Source organism: Lutjanus erythropterus, chromosome 6 (assembly GCF_056507025.1).
Source record: "Lutjanus erythropterus isolate fLutEry1 chromosome 6, fLutEry1.hap2, whole genome shotgun sequence".
NCBI lineage: Eukaryota > Metazoa > Chordata > Actinopteri > Lutjaniformes > Lutjanidae > Lutjanus > Lutjanus erythropterus.
Genome location: NC_139322.1, coordinates 24683149 through 24700146, shown reverse-complemented (window position 1 = coordinate 24700146; position 16998 = coordinate 24683149). Strand labels below are relative to the sequence as shown.

The window sequence follows — 16998 nt, the reverse complement described above, 5'->3', positions numbered from 1 at the left end:
ACAGAACACACTGGACTAGACACTCTGACAGCTCCTCCACTTCACTTACATAATGCTGTCTGAACATGATGAAACTCCTCTGTGAAAGTGCAGATGGAGCTACTTGACCGAGGTTACAGAATAAATTAGATGGACAGAGGGTTGAGGGCTGGTCAGTCATAGGATTTTATAGTCATTCAGTGTACTTTTCATCACCGTACATAATCATATGATCAAAGTATGGTAAAAGATGCAGTAACCAATTCTGGAGAAAGACAGCTGATTGTTCAGTCTCACTGCCAGGTTGTCAAACACTGAAGTTCTGGCAATGAACTATCTTTCCAACATGTGACTGGCCAAAGTCTTCTATGGCAAGGTAATTTAGATTTTCTAAGGCTTGAAACTGAGCCAAAAGGAGGAACAAAAGTCCAGTTTTCTCTCAGACCTCTTGAATAACAGAATACTATGAATATGTAGTGCGTAATTAACCACCTAAACTACATGACAAAATTAGTCAACTATTGAAAAAGCTAGTGAAATTGGAATGTAGTTAAACTAGAAATCTGACTACATGAAGTTAACTACACTGCAACACTGCTTATGTTAAAAGAAATTAAAATTAGCCAATATACAGTATATCATTACTGAGTTTTTTCTAAACTTCCACATATCAGTAGGGCTATCTTGTGCTGTATACATTAGAGCAAATTAGGCTCTGTAATTATAGCTTAATAACACTGTAATGCAAAATCTTCTCTGATTCATTCATGCCTTTATTGTCTGAATCATGGTATTCACAGCTCCCACTGTGCTTCTTTTGACAAGTGGTCTGTGGTAGACCTGCTGCGGTGGATTGTGGCAATAAAGCCACCCATCTACAAGCCTGTCCCCTGCTCTGATCATCCTCGCACAGCAGTTTAGCTTGGCGCCGGCAAAGCATGCATAAATAAAGGCGAACTCATAACCAGTCCACAAAAGGATGGCTGACTTAATTTGTTGTGATTTGCTGTGGTCCTGCCGTGGGCTCTGGCTTTATTCAAATGTGCCCATCATGTTCAATTACAAGACAAATCAACCCCATTCACTTCCACCGGATCCGAGCCGCTGGATTCAAAGCTCAACAAAAGGCTGCAGCATTACCAAACAATATCAAAGTGGAAAACGGATGATTCACCCAGGAGGAGGAAAAACTAACATGAGAATTTGAGTGGTGGAGCCTTTTGTTTTTCTTAGATCTACAGACAGATCAGTCAGTAGTGTTATCTTTAGAGGAGAGTGCGTATACAAACATGTAGTGCAGTGTGTCATAAAGCATCAAGGCCAAAGCTGCAGCTCTCAGCCTGTTTTGACACGCTGTTATCCACCGCTTTCATTCTCCTCCTACCCCCTTCATGATGTGGTGTTTGATCAGGAAGAAGGGCTGCCATTTTCTGATTCCAGCCCTTCAACAGCTGTGCTGAAATTCACATCTAAATTCAAATGGAGGCTAACATCACTAAACCCTCAGTCTTTTCCCTCTCCAGACTTCCATGCTAAAGATTTATTCTGCGGGTGATAAACAGGATGCAGCTGCTCTCGGGCCTTGGAGGAGCTGGAAACTGACGAGTGTTTTTACTGATGTCTTGTGAGACCGGGCCAAGAAGAGCCTTGTATTTAACTCACTCTCAACAGCTCCCTCTAAAGACACAAACCAAGCTCTGACAGACAGCAGCTGAACATACAAGAAATACCAAGAAAACTACTTAACACCCTGAAATAGCAACTTAGGACTTATATCCTTTTCATCCCTATTCAGTTTCAAGCATGTTCGGGGTTCTACAGTATTCGAGAAGTTAAATTTAACACTTTTTAATACCTTTTAAGACCATTACGAATGAAATTTTAGACCTATTTCATATCCAAACTGGCAAAAAGCACAAGCACAGTTTAAGTTTATCATTAATGGGTCTATGTTGGTTTTGTTTTGTAGTTGTTACAGTGTGATCAATACAAAAAAACATTTGAAAGCAAGACTGAACTTAACGCAAATTTATAAAGACCTGTCAAAATCATGTGAAAGATATTTTAACCCTCTAGACCCCATAGCGTCCCAGAGAACCCATTCTACTGGTTGCTTGTCATATTAACATCATTCCTAGTGTATTAAAACACAGACAAAATGCTCTGAGCCTTTGTACTGTAGGAATTTTAGGTTCTCATCAATAACTGAAACTGGAAATATACATCGCAACATTAAGATCTGTAGTTTTGTTTGGCTACTTTTCCACAGACATACCTTTCTCTCACTGCTGAAGAAGGATGCTGGGGAAGTGTGACTAAGAGTTGGTAGGAACGACTGAACAGGTTGTGGAGGCTTTTATTAATTTTATTAATTGGGTGATTTTTCTCATACAAGCTGCCAAAAACACTACCTACTGCCACATTACTGTTGTCTGTTTGCATAACATAGTTTTGGGGGGTTAAGTGCTGGATATGTTTTTATTTTGAAAGCCTAGCCTTATTTAGTGAAGAATCTTTGCTGTCAGACTGAATGTTGACTACGGAAGCAAACAGAGAGAAATGTTGTGGATCATATATTTATTAGAAAATTGACCTGAAGTTACTTTCTCTTTTTTTTTAGCCAGACTGAGATCATCGTAGCTATTTTCAGTAGGTTTTGTGCTACTTGTTATTTTATCTGGTGTTTTTTTTAAATATGCTGAATCAAACTTGGTCTAAAAAGCTACACATGCCACATATTAAAGAGGAAATTCTGTTTTTTCAAGTGTGGTTGTCGATTTCTCTCTGATTTTGAGACAGACCTGTTTGTTTGGGCAGAAAAATGCTAATTTAAGTGAGGATTCTCAGTGACCTGCAGCAATATCATAGAATTCTACTGGGATCTTAAGGGTAAAGGGCAAACATTCAGATTATTGGATTCCAGACTTTTTAAGGGTCTGCGGAAACCCTGATGTTGATGCATTTCAAACATAAAAGCATGTTATCTTACCACTTCATCCTCAGACCAGCACTTCTCGATCAGTTTCGGTACAGGCTTCTTCACCAGACGCTGGAGAGCTTTGCCTGCATCGTAGCTGCTCTCGTGAAGCTGAGGAAAAACACACAAAATATCAGCTCATAATTCTGATATAAAACAATACATGGATTTATTAAAAACATTTACAAAGAGGCCACCTGTCTTTACAGTGACTCTCAGACTTTTACTGAGATGATTACATCGTTTACATCCAGGTGTGACTGAAGCTTTTTATAACAGAGCCTGGAAATAAACAGCATGACGACAAAGGCAATCAGTGTGCAGCTTTAAGCCCTGTGTCACATTCAAATGGGTGAAACAGGCAGCGCTGGAGCTCTTCCTCTGAGAATAAACAAGCATTACTCATTGGAATTGCAAATCGAGAGGAAGGTCGAGAGACAATGACCTGCCCGCTATGTTAATTTTCCAGTTTATAGAGTCGGAATATAAATGCCCTGTTTATGATGATTCTAATCTCTTTCTTGTGCTTGATTCCTCGGTATTCATTATCAATGTGACGGACAAATCTCTCATTATGCCTAATGTATTGTAAGCCTCGGAGGCTGGGTTTACTACAGGGGGCTACTCTACTGGCCCAGGGGCTTTATCATTGCCCATCACTGTGGAGCAGCATCACAGCTAAAATAGCACTGCAATCAAAGCGAAAAGAAACTCACATGGATTGGTGTTTTTTTTTCTACCATGTACACTTGATTTGTAGCATTAGACTTGTTGCATGGCTACTTACAGTGTTAAGTGCGTTTAATGTAGTGTCATCTCGAGAGGCTGCTAGACACCCGTCTTCTGTTGAGCCTCCGTCACACATCCCTGCAAAGGCAGCCATGCTCCTGTGAAGACAACACAAAGATATAAACATAAAAACAGCCACAGACACCAAGTTACAGAGCTGTTATGATATCATTTAACTGACTGTAATGTCCATATAGGTCAGCTTTTAAAATCACGCTTCAAAGGTTGAACAGATGATTTTCTCTTCAATGACCAAAAGTTGAAAGCAGGGTTGTAGCAGTATACCATATCACAGTATACCATGGTATAAAAATTGATGGTCATCATTCCATATACATGTGATTATCTACAGGATTGAATCCTTCTATAGTAGTGTTATTACAAAAATAGGATATATTTTTTATCTAGAAAAAGGGTTCAACCAAAAGAACCATTTGTTTTTATTCTTTGAAGTGTCACTGTAACTGATAATAATAATGATAATAATGGTGAAACACCCTATATGGTGGTATTGTGAAACTGACATTTTCTGAGATGATTAGCATACCATAAGAATCACATACGATTAAAATTATAGTTTAAAGTGTTGAAGTCATTATAAATAGCTTCTTTAATGTACACAGAAAAAAAACATTGCTCATGCTACAACATGTTTACTGACATAACTTCATAAAATCAACATAAAAATTAACAAAATGCCACCAATGGCACAGATTTCGGGAAAGCAAGCCAAGAAATGTTGCCTGTAAAGACATAAACTAGTTTGCTGAGTAATAAATGGAGGTGGGCTTTACCTAAGCCTATTAACTGATCAGTAACTAAACAGAAAGTTAGTTGGCAAACATGCTGATAATTGTTGAAGAATTCTTTTAAATTTAAAAAGCAACATCTGTTAGTGTCTAGACTTGTTGCTTTTCTAAGGGTGCAACGGAGAACAACTACATTACAACAACAAAACAAGGAGAATTTAAGGTATGAGCTGGTGTACCCCACTGTTGAACCACATCAGGAGCCTTGTTCTTTTTGCTCTGGGTCTGGTCCTCTCTTGCAGTAAATCTTATTTCTCATAAACTTATGAAGCATACATTGATAATGATCTTTATTACACTACGGTTAAAGCAGTGTGTTGTTGTCATTAAAAAGCACATCTGATATTCCCTGTATGCATGCTTGTTCCAGCAAGAAAATACACTTTTCACTGAGCAAAGCTTTGACACTGGGCACATTATAATTCACAGTATACAAACTAATACGACATAACATAGGTCTATATGTAAAACTGGTGAACATGAAAACAAATAAAACAGATAAATACAGTCTTTGATGAAACACTGTCTGTCATAGTGACAGATGGTGATTAATGGCACGATGGTCCCTGATGACAACATGGCATGGAAACCTGTTAACACATATCGCTTTCAATGCAGCCACATGTCAGGGAACACTGATGAAGGATTTTATCCCATGATGCAACACCTGATGAAGTGCAAGATTAATAACTAGCATTAAAATACCACAAACATTGAGGCTACAAACATTTATAAAAATTTGGTTGGACTGATCCTGGGTCCAGAAACAGGTTAGTGGTGGAGAGTGGAAGCAATCGCTGTCCTGTCGATGTTTTTAGTTTCACTGATGTGTCTTTGATGTCTTGACATTTTTAAATACTGAATTCATGCAACTGCACTCAGATCAATACAGTGAGTGAAAGGGACAGAGTGAGGTTACATATTTTATTTTATAGGATCTTTAACTTCATTGGTGATGGTATTCACTTGAACTACTAGTGTGGTTGACCTTGGAGGACCTGCTTGGTTTGAACTTTCATTTGAAGCATTTCTCTGGGCTCACCTTGCGGCTCTGAGGTACATGAGAAGATCACAGTCATTGACCCCCGGCATCCAGACCAGCTCCTCATTCTCGGTCACGGCCTGGCCACCAGGAGAGGGGAAAGGCTGCAGCTCAGGGAGCTTGGCCTAATTAGGTCCAGGGAGAAGGAGAAGTAGAAGGAGAGGGACAGATGGTATCAAACTACAAATAGCATGCAAGCTTGAAGAAAATATCAGCTTTCGGCCCCCTGTCATCAACTTTTCACTGGCAGGCAGGGAATGGGGACAAGTTACAGTCGCAGTGATTCAATATCTTGACACAACACAGAGCTGTAGCAGTCAGATGACTTTCTGTCCTCGCAGATGAACAAGACTGCCTGAAGACATTCAGTGTTTCCTAGTTTGTTTTAAAGATGAAGTATGTACAGACCCTCCTTAAATTTGAAGGCAATATCAACAACTTATTGAGGTATTTAAAGGAACAGCTCACCTCAAAGTCAAAAAGACTTTTTCCTCTTACTTGTAGTGCTATTTATCGATCTAGATTGTTTTAGTGAGAGTTGCAGAGTTTGGGAGATATTGGTCATGGAGATATCTGCCTTCTCTCTGATTGACTCTGACTTGGCTTGTGGTGCTCAAAAAATATATTTAAAAAACTCAACAGAAATGGATCTTTGTAGAAATCATCACTAAAGATAATCCACAGACCTGGGTTTGAGCAGTTCCATGTAGGAACAGTTTATTTCTACGGAGCTACACTTGCCAACAGGATCACTGTGCAGAAGGAGGGGTGCATCTACTCATGGACAAGAGGTTACAGCTCATCCAAGCAGGACGGCAATAATGTTTACATCCCACGCTGTCACAAGCATGAGCCTCATGAGTAGCTGCACACTTTCTTCTTTGCAGAGGTACGGTTGGTGAACAGTAGAAAGAAAATTGTTCCTACATGAAATTGCTCACAACAAGGTCTCTGGATTATCTTGAGTAACTGGGTCATGATTTCTGGAAAGAGGCACATTGAGCGCCCCAAGCCAAGTTCCTTCTAGCTCCATTGAGAGACGGCAAACATCTCTACAGCCTATATGTTAAAAATACTGCAGCTCACACTCATACTATCTAGATGGAAATACAGCACTACAGGTAAGAGGCTGAACTGTCCCTTTAAACTCTAACAAGTTTGTGTTAGTACACACAGTTACAATGTGTACACGTTCACAGGCTGGCAGATGCAAACATTACTGTAAATTATCATGCAAAATTAATGCAAGATGCTGTGTAAATTGCAGGATCTTGATTCCACAACAGTTCACAATAGAATGTGTCACTTTCCACATTGGGATCGCTGCCTTTGCTGTTGTTTTTTTTCTTTTAGATTTAGATCAAACTTTTAAGACATTCTGAATTCTAAATAATCCACCTTGTGAGAACAGCATCGCAGCAAAGACCAAACTCGCTCGTTATAATCCACAGTAGGTGTCAACAAATTATCAGCAAGGGGACTGGATCAGGTATTCAGCATTTTTATGATTACTGGAATGTGTGTATTTTTATTTATTTTTTTTTATTTTTTGAATGATTGATATACAAATTCAAAAATGCACTACTTATTTAATAACTTATTTTTATTTAATAATTTAATTTTCAGTGAGGCTCACGAACTGTTGCTGGAAACTCCCTACACTTTTTGATTTCAGATAATGTTAAAAATTTAAATTTTAATCAAATAAATTCTTATTGTTTAAAAACATTTCAACTAAGTTTTGTGTTTGAGTCATCCTAAATTTTGACACCAAGATTTTCATTTTTACTGCAAATGTATATCAGTTCCAACTATCAGGTATTGTTTCCTGGATTACTAATAATCAGCATCATCCCTGGAAAAAAAAAACATTGGTCAACCCTTAATAAGCAGCAACTACATTGTGGGAGAAACTGTTGTGAAACAAAATGGCAACACATTATTGTGCTACTACACATCTAGTTTGGATTTCATTATCATAAATGACAACAGATGTCATGAAACAGTCTTAAAGGCATGTATGAGCTAAGAGAGTAGTTGTTAGCTAATTGTGACTATTAATTATGTAACAAAGAAGCTGCATGCCGTTTCCAACCATCACCAAAACTAGAGAAGTCTCTCGAGTCAACTACTGGGTGAAAGTGTGCTGTACAATGACTTACTTGGTGACTGGGTCCCACTCGGATTTCCCCTTGTGTGCTGTTTAGTCGCCTGAGAAGAGACAAAGAAGGCAGATTGAAACAAAATATTTACTTGGCAATGTTTCAAAGCTAGATGAAACAACTGTCCCTATCACGCCTGTTGAATGAGCTGGAAAAAAAACACACAAACTACTAAGTCACAATGGGGTATCATGACTGACTGAAGCTTCTAAGAAAATGTCAGAAAACTAACAATTCATGACATGGACAAGATCAAATACAGCGCGAGGGGACATGTATGGGCTGTACTTTTGAGTCACATGTGAGGAAAAGCACACAGTGTTTTATTCTGAAAAGCAAATAAAGATTTCAAGAGAATTTTCCTGCTCGACTGCTCCTGTACAGCGAGCTGAGCAGAGCACATTTGCAGGCTTGATATTGTGGATGCAGCAATAAAACAGAATCCCCTAAAAAGAGGAGGAGGAGGAGGAGGAGGAGGAGGGGGAGGAGGGGGAGGAGGGGGAGGAGGGGGAGCTGGCTCTGGATATGCAGGGCGAGAGCCTTTCTGAAACGGCTGCTGGTACAAATGTTGGTAGCCATAGCAACTGCAATTTAATAATAGTGTTCCGAATCTCCAGCTGCAGTGGATTAAAGAAAATGACAAGATGTTCCTTTTGAAAAGCCATTCCCTCTGTTGCCTAGGTAACAGCGCCGATTTTCATACAGCTAGAGCGCGGGGCGGCCCAGAATCTGTCAGCGTGATTTGCACCCAGAGAAGCTCGCACTCCATCACGGAGACCTGGCGGAAACCTGAGAGGCCACAGCCCTCTGGTCTCTTTACAGTCCCTCCAACCACAAAAACCCCTATGACGGGTACATATGTGACCCCCCCCCCTTCTTCACAGACCTCCTCCTCTTCCTTTCAGACAGTAATCCATACTGTCGTGAACTATGGCTGACAGAAGCACTGGCACAGACGACACCAGCGCAGGCCAAAAAAACTGAATTTCAGCTGCAGTAAATGACCCAAAGGCCTGCCAGGACCGTCTGCTGCTCCAGAACATGTCAAAACACTTCATCTCATTTTTGGTACAAACATCCTCAGTGGATAACACAAACTAAACATAAAACAATCAGAATTTGGCCAACTAAAGCAATGAATAGTGCTGATAAAGAGAAAATATAGTGGGTTCCTGCGTCATCAGCACTTCAGAGTAGATTTTAAAGGTTTCATAACAATTTCATAACACTTGAAACCTACTTTAAGCAGTGTTTCCTGTGCCATTATTTGACTGAAAGTTGTTTAAGTGGAACAAGCTAAAAACAAACTATTTATCTAGATGTATAAGAGATGAACGAAGCTTAGAAACATAAAAATACAAGCAGAATATCTCATAGTACATTACACAATACATACTATATATCTACAATGCTGCATGTTGTCTGCTAACGAAGAAAAATGTTGAATATATTGAGAGACTAAGAATCTGGTCTGCGCTGCCACTGAGAGAAACTTCTACAAACGTGTTCCTGATGATGTGCAGTCGGCCAGGTCCGCTGTACGTTTGGCAGGAGGCTGTAAGGATGACAAATGAGGAGGACGTGTGCGCCAGAATGAGAACGGCGTCTTGCAGACAGCCATGTTTTACTCAGGCAAAATACCCGAGAGCAGACATTCAGTTGGAATGCAGCAAAGGTCCTGAGAGAGGAGGCAGAATACAGATGTAACGCAGCAGGAGGCTCTCAGGAGTTTCCATAAAGACTGGATGTATAACTTGAACAGACGCAGCAAAGTGATAATGTGATAAAAATGAGGGCTGTGTTTGTAATACTAACAAGCTAAACAAAAATATAAATACAACATTTTATTTTTGCTTTTTCATGAATTGAAGTAAAAGATCTAAGACTTCTTCGATGCCATAAAAGAACTACTTCTCTCGAGTTTTGTTCACAAATTTGTTAAAATCACTATTAGTGAGAACTTCTCCTTTACCACTTTTAAATTTACACGTTTATTTTTTTTAAAAAGACATTTATTAGGCTATAAATAGCATTTATTTCCCCAAGAGGGCAAAGTTAAGATCTGCACTACTCTTCCTCTGATTGGTATGCCCTGATATCGTTACCCTAACCAATCACTCCTCATGCCCAAACCAACCAACCAAAGCAACAAAGGAACTGAGCACTGGCCAATCACAGTTAGAGTAGGGCGAGTCATGACTTTTCCCCCCAGGGAAAAAAGACGGTATCTGTAGCCCTATGTAAAACAGCCACAGTTCAGTGCCTAACAAACATCTTTTTTTCAAGATAAAACTTCACATTTTAGATGTTTATTGTGACCAGTCCAAGACACATCTGTGCAATAATCATGCTGTTTAATTAATACCTCTGTATGCCACACCTGTCAGGAGGAAGAGTGTATAAACACAGTTTGGGAGAAATTAGACTTTTGTGTGCATAGAAGAAATCTTAGATATTTTACTTCAGCTCATGAAAAAACGTACATATTGGCTTAATATTTTTGCTGAATATATGGTCAGCAAAATTCTCATGTTTGTAGTTGTTGTTATTTCCTGTGGACAAAAGGGAAAATAAATACCTCAGAAGCCAGCCTTTTTGATTCTTAATATAAACTAGAAAGGCAAACATCATGTATTATCTTAAAGTTATATAAAAAGAGCCCAACCGATATCTGTTGATCAATATTACAGACCCAATATTGGCCTATCTCAGCTATGAAAGTCTATATCAGCATCAGCATATATGTTGTCTAATATGCATCATTAACAGAGCACAATGCATTTTAGGGATATTTTATCAATATCCTGAATTTAGGTTGAATATATACATATAATGTTCTGTGTTTTTCTTTTAAACTTATAGTTATTTATAATTATTAAAAATACTGGTGAAGGTTTGCTGTTTTAGTGCCCTAATATCATTTTGGACAATAAAGTTTATTGTTAAACTGTAAAATATCCTGCCTCTATTACATGTCTTTGTCACAACTGTTTTTGAGGGATCATGGCAAAATGTGTGTTTATGTATATATTCCATATTTTGTATATTATTTTCTATATAAAGAATATTGGCTGGTATATTGATCACAGAGGGTTTTGTTTTAACTCCCTCATATCAGTACTGTAATTGGCTATGGGTCGGGCCCTAGTTATGGTACTGACTTCTTGTAATAATGTTTATTTTTTCTCTAATAATCTGAACAAATCCTGTCGCCTGGTCCAACAAACAATGTAAAACATGCCCAGCTAGTTCACATCTAACTCAGCATTAGCACACAATCTTGTCGAATGATTACAGGCTTACTTATTAAAACCCAAACAACAACGTGACAGTCTGGTCAACTCTCTGTGTGCAATCAAGGATAACCCCGCCCCCTCCATCAATTTCAGCCAATCGCAGCGCGAGTCTGTGGCACACTGACATAATTGCAGCAGCACAGCAAAAACAAACCCAACTTGGTGGTATTTAAGCAGCGTGGACACATCACAGCTGGTCGCGGAGGGTGGCAGAGCCCGGCTGAGCTTTGTGTGCAACCCAGCATCGCTCCGTGCGCCATGTCATCCACATTGTAAACAGGAGCTGCAAAATGGAGCCAGGGCAGCTTATAACCGGCGTCATAAAGGCATGCTGGGCGCACATTTATCAGCCTGTTACACGTGAATGCATCGAAAACACTACGCATGTATTAATAAAGGTGTGAGACAACGGTATTCCCATTATGGTGGCACAACAACGCGTAGCGGAATGTGCTCTGCAGTGACAACCTGCACTCGCACAATGTGCACAGTCGCTTTCGTGCTCCCTGCTACAAACAACAGCCGTTTAACACGCTGACAGTGATGCGGACAGCTTGCAAACATCACACACTTTTATATCGAGGCGAATAAGACGAGCCGACAGCAGCGCAGCGAGTCGAGAAAACAGGAGAAGAGGAGCGCACACCTACCTCCGGGGACTGAACAAATCGTCCATTTCTGACATCGAGCCCTAAGGTTGGGTGCTGACACTGTGTGTGTAAACGCTGGCTGGTATTAACTCCCCTCTCTCCACCTATTTCTAGGTGCTCAAAATGGAGAAGCACGCATTCGCTGCCGGAGAGGAGAGGTGTTCACTGAGCTTGTGCTGTGACCTCAGCCTGCACGTACAGCAGCGTCGCCTCGCTCCGCTACAGACAGCCACTACTGAGCATGTGCTGCGACCTCACACACACACACACACACACACACACACACGCACGCACAGAGCGGGGGAGAGAGGGAGGCAGACAGACACGCATGCAGGATACGGAATTCATCTCTCCTCGTATGTCTGCGCCATAATAAACAAGAGTGAAATTGCAAGGCTGCAGACACCCGCTCAGAATACCAAACGAGCGGAGCAGCGAGGGGGAGGAGGAGGAGGAGGAGGAGGAGGAGGAGAGAGGCTCTAGCAGGGCCTTGAAGGAGGGGGTTTCCAACTGGCAAACCTGTGTGCCAGTAACAAGGACAGATGTCACTGCAACACGTGAGAGTCCCCAAACACCACCAGTGGATCACAACAATGGGAGTTCACCACAGGGATGTACTGCGCAGCGGGATTGATGGGTTAGCGAGGTGTGTTGAGTCTAAAGCCAGAGGTTTCGGTTTAGGTGTCTCTCTCTTAACCTGGCTGGATCACCATGGTAACGCATGATGAACTCATAGCCTGGTCAGGAGCAGGTTATGTTCTGAGTTTCAGATCAAATCGTCCGTAAAAAGCGCTGCTCCCTAACTAATTCTAGTCCTAAAGAAGTTGTTTATGAGATTATAAACTGAGTGAAGACGTTAAAAATGAAAAGGTGCCGAGCTGTACGTAATATCACCGAACAAATGTAACATAATGCATAATAACATAACATAATAATAACAGCAGCACAAACCGTGTGCATCAGGCTGTATTGGTAACCTCCGTTTGGTGACGCAGAGTCATTTTTGCCCCCATTTGCTTCAGGTCATTTACACAGTATATCATCCACACACTAAAATAATAATGAAACAAACACATCTCATCTGGAATACTACTACAATTTACTATTTTAAGTCTGAGTTTTGCATTGCTGTTATTGCAGCTCAGAACAAAGATGAGAAAATTCAGTCTATCCTATTTATAACAGAAAATCTTCAATCAGTTACATTTATTTAACTTTGATTTGTCGAAAAACTTCAGTGATATCCACGTCGCTGTCATCAAGGGACAGTGACAGACTGACAGCATGTGTATGAAGTTTAACTGTTTAATGTGCATTTGTCATGTTAGAAATAAACGGCAGCATTAAGATCACATTCAGTCGATCAGTAATTTCCTGACAGCATTATTCTTCTCGTGCCTTATTTGCAGCAACAGTGTTGCTTTTTGCCATAATTTTTAAAAATATTTTCCATAGCCCTTGATTATAACAACTTGATCATTTTGAGAGAAGAGGGCGGCTCGTGATCACTTCACTTTGTGCGGAAGAAGAATCAACAAACGACCCTTTTTATGTGAGCGCGTGCAGAGTCTGCAGAAGAAAGCTGAGTTATCAAAGCAAGCTGATAACCATCGTCGTTATACCCACTATCTCTGACTGAGGTTTAGATTTTGTCGAGCCGGCTCATGCAAAGAAAGCCTGGCTGTGTTGAGCTTCCTTCTTAGAACAGCCCTAAGTTTAGCTGGAGCACCTAAATTAATTCAACAGCTCATCATGAGCAACAACCAAACATGTCCCAGAAGTCCTTGAGACAAACTGTACACTTTTTCCAAGGAATATTTGAGTCTTACGTAGGTCAGTTGTATAAAACAAATGATACAAGAAGTAAATAAGATATTAATTAGGAGGTTGAAATACTTAAATATCCAAATAAAGCTGAACCAGGATATGTACTTTGATATTCACCATTCTATTGTAGCACAACAATCTGGAACACACTAAAATGTTATGAACTGCACTTTAAAATTTAAATCAAATATCTGCTGGTGTGTACATATAATCTGTATCTGTATGTCTTCAGAATTCATCACACTAATTGCAAAGGCTATTTAACCACTTGAAAATTGATAAGTTCTCTGTTCAATACAGAAAAATACTAAGATGTGGCATAAGGGAAAAATGAGAGAGGAAGATTTATTTATTTATTTTTCGTATTTGCAACGATTCTTTCGAATGTTGAGATGTTGCAAATAAAGGTGAAATGTCCAAAGTCAACTTTAAATATTAGTGCCAGGAAGAAGAAAAAACAAAGACTTTTTTGAGAATTAAGACAAAATATTGAGATATAGTCAAAATACCATTACGACTTTTTGTCAACATTTGGGCCTTATTTTCATACTTTTACATACAAACTCTTTCTCCTCTAAAGTATTTTTTCTCATGCACCACTACTTAGTTTGACTTTATCACATTTTGACTTATTCTCGAAATTTAGACTTTATTGTTTTCAAATGCAAAATAAATAAATTAAAAAAAATCTTCCCCTTATTTTTTCTTAATGTTGCACTAATACTCCATCGTAGTTCAGAATGTACCCTGGCCCATAAAGAACAACTCTATTGTTTCTAAATGTAGCAAAAAAGCAGTTCAGCATATTTGATTAAGTTTATGTTCTTGCATTATTCTTGCAGTTTTTCTTGCAGTGTCCACACTGCTGATCATTCTCCTCCTACGTAACCCTAAATAAAAGCATCAGCTAAATAAATGTCATGTAATTTCAGAATGCAGCCAGCTGAGCAGGCAAAACAAAGACAACTTATGTCTATTTTTAAATCAAAAGCCAATTTTTGAGCATATCAAAACCTACATCACGAGTGTGGGATGAAGGTGAAGAGTCTAAATGGAATTCAGTCATTAATTTTATTATTCACATCAGTTTTCCTTTCTTGTTATGATATAAAATATCTGCTGTGAAAAAGGTATTTAATCCTACTCTAACAAGTGAGTTAAAGTACCACTGATGAACTTCATGTATATTTTTTTTATTCTAATCTTAATTTTAATGTAAAAGATCAGTTAATTCAAACTTGACATGTAATTTGACAAACATCAACAAACACCCAGACAATTATAAAGCCCTGTGAGTTTCCCTGAGCTCATTCTCTATAATTACACCACATTAGGACCATTCTTTGTGTGCTGATAACACTGACAGGAGTAATGAGCAGAAAGCATCATTAGACAGAATACTGTGTAACCAAAGCCAAAAAAACCCACCAAGAAATCTCACATGAAATGAAACTGAGAAAAACAACTTGTTCATCTCCTGTTCTAAAAATGTATACAATTTCACTTATACTACTGTAGAGTAATACAGACGAAAGCAAGTATCATTTGATAATTATAACTTGAGGACAGTTTGAACTGCTTATGGTGAATGCATATTGGTGTCATAACACAATATTTATTCCTTTCATTTCATTTTAACTGCATTATATCAGCATACTGCTGAAACAAAAAAGTTGTACTCTGCAGTGCTCTTAGAGAACTAATGTAATCGAAATGTGTGACATTCTGAGTTGGCTAACTGTCAGAGATCCAGCTATGCTTTATTATATTTTGTCAGAAATGTATCATTGACAAAATCACCAATGATATGAAAGGTTATTCTCTCAGTTTACGCAACACAACTGTCAATCACGATATGCAACAGAATGAAGGTTCATTTGACCTTAAGCGAAAACAAGTATGACACAGAAAACAGTTATGAATAGAGCTATGGTCAGGTGGAATTCACTGCCACTGCATATTGATCAAGAGAATATTAAGGACTGGACCAAATTTGTTAAAACAGTATCTTCAAATTTACCTTGTTTGTATTGAATTGTGTGTGTAAACTAGGAAAATAGAAAAAAGAAATAGAATAAACCTGAATGAAAGTAGAAACCCCTTTGCAAAATATGTGAAATGTATTTTAATGACATTTTTCTAGGAATTTAAAGTTTGAAAGCACAAGATGGATAAACAAATTTATTTTTTATGTTTATTTAGACTGATTATTTATGGGTTTGTTGCTATGATTTTTTAAGGAATTGTAATAGATTCATAATTTTGTGTTTGACTTAATGTCTGTTTAAATAGGATTACAATTTGTTTCTGTATGTACTTGTGCTTGATTGTTAATTCAGTGAGATGAGCTGTTTTGTTTGTTGTGTGTATGTGGTTATAGTGTGTATAAGTGTGTATGATTGTATGCGTGGTGAACCTTAAGAAGACTAGCCAATGCTTATGCTGGTGCTTGCTGGTGATTCTTATAAAGTAAACAGCTAAATACCTAACTAACTGCTAAAAAGTGGCTTTAATTCTTATTGCAATTAAATTCAACTCATGAACTTTGAATTTAAAGCTGAAACATACAGTTGATTAAACAATTAATCTAACAGGAAATTAAAATTGTTGCACTATTCTTTTTTGATAATCGATTAATCATCGAGTCAATATTTAAGAAAAAAATGCTTAACGTTACCTAGTTCTACCTTCACAATCATGAGGGCTTGCTGCTTTTCTTTGTCTTATGTGATGGTAAACTGAATATTTGAATGGAATTAATAAGCAATTTAAAAAAATGTATTTGAAACTGTGATGGGTATTTTTCACAATTTTCTGACATTCTATGGGCAACAGATCTATTTATTAATTAAGAAAATTATCCTTTTGTTGCAGCCCTATTTTAATTACAACTGTATCAGTTTTGTGGAAAGTTGAACCAGCATTTCCGGCCCAGGGGATGATAAAGACGGGCACTGTATGAGTGGAACTGACTGGACAGAAAGCTCCTCACCTGGTCTCTGGGTTGTATCCGAGGATATAGAAAAAGGAGTCGATGCGGGCTTTGAACTCCCTGGCAGCAAAAATGTCAGAGAAATGGGAAATGTTGCATTTCCCCCTGTGAGAGAGAAGACAGGCGTTATTAGACAACAACAACTACATGACAAAGTGATACCCTGGCAGGAGCAGACGTGGGCCTAATTAGAAGCTCTTGGGGTGTTCTTCTATTGGAGGTGACAAATACAGCAGCAGGTATCTCGTGCCTGTCACTGCCTGCTGACTTTGTGGTGCAGACATCAGGCTGTGGCTACTGCACCTGTAAATACCAGCTGAACATGTCAGCCAGGCCCCGTCTGCTGCAGCTGAGGCACGGGAGACAGACGCCGCAGAGATCTGGACAGGAATTCAACCTGTGTGTGTCCCTCCCAACACGATTACCCCCCAATGAGCCGAGGCTCTGACCACATCTTGATACCATTTCCTGTTTC

At 39.0% G+C, this 16998-nt stretch overlaps 1 protein-coding gene across 6 annotated transcripts in view; it reads right to left on the bottom strand.

Annotated features, from left to right (window-relative positions):
• The window catches only part of rerea (arginine-glutamic acid dipeptide (RE) repeats a), a 178458-nt gene that overhangs the window by 33407 nt on the left and 128053 nt on the right, over positions 1-16998 (bottom strand). For 4 of the 6 annotated variants that reach the window (XM_084721320.1, XM_084721321.1, XM_084721323.1 and 1 more), the window contains 5 exons: positions 16524-16628; positions 7759-7807; positions 5597-5721; positions 3744-3843; positions 2969-3067 (listed from right to left, as the gene is read on the bottom strand). In XM_084721320.1, coding sequence (XP_084577446.1) covers positions 2969-3067; positions 3744-3843; positions 5597-5721; positions 7759-7807; positions 16524-16628 — 478 coding nt within the window. Of the gene's footprint in view, positions 1-2968; positions 3068-3743; positions 3844-5596; positions 5722-7758; positions 7808-11704; positions 11882-16523; positions 16629-16998 lie in introns of those variants that run through there. The other 2 variants (XM_084721325.1, XM_084721324.1) reach the window with 2 other exon arrangements.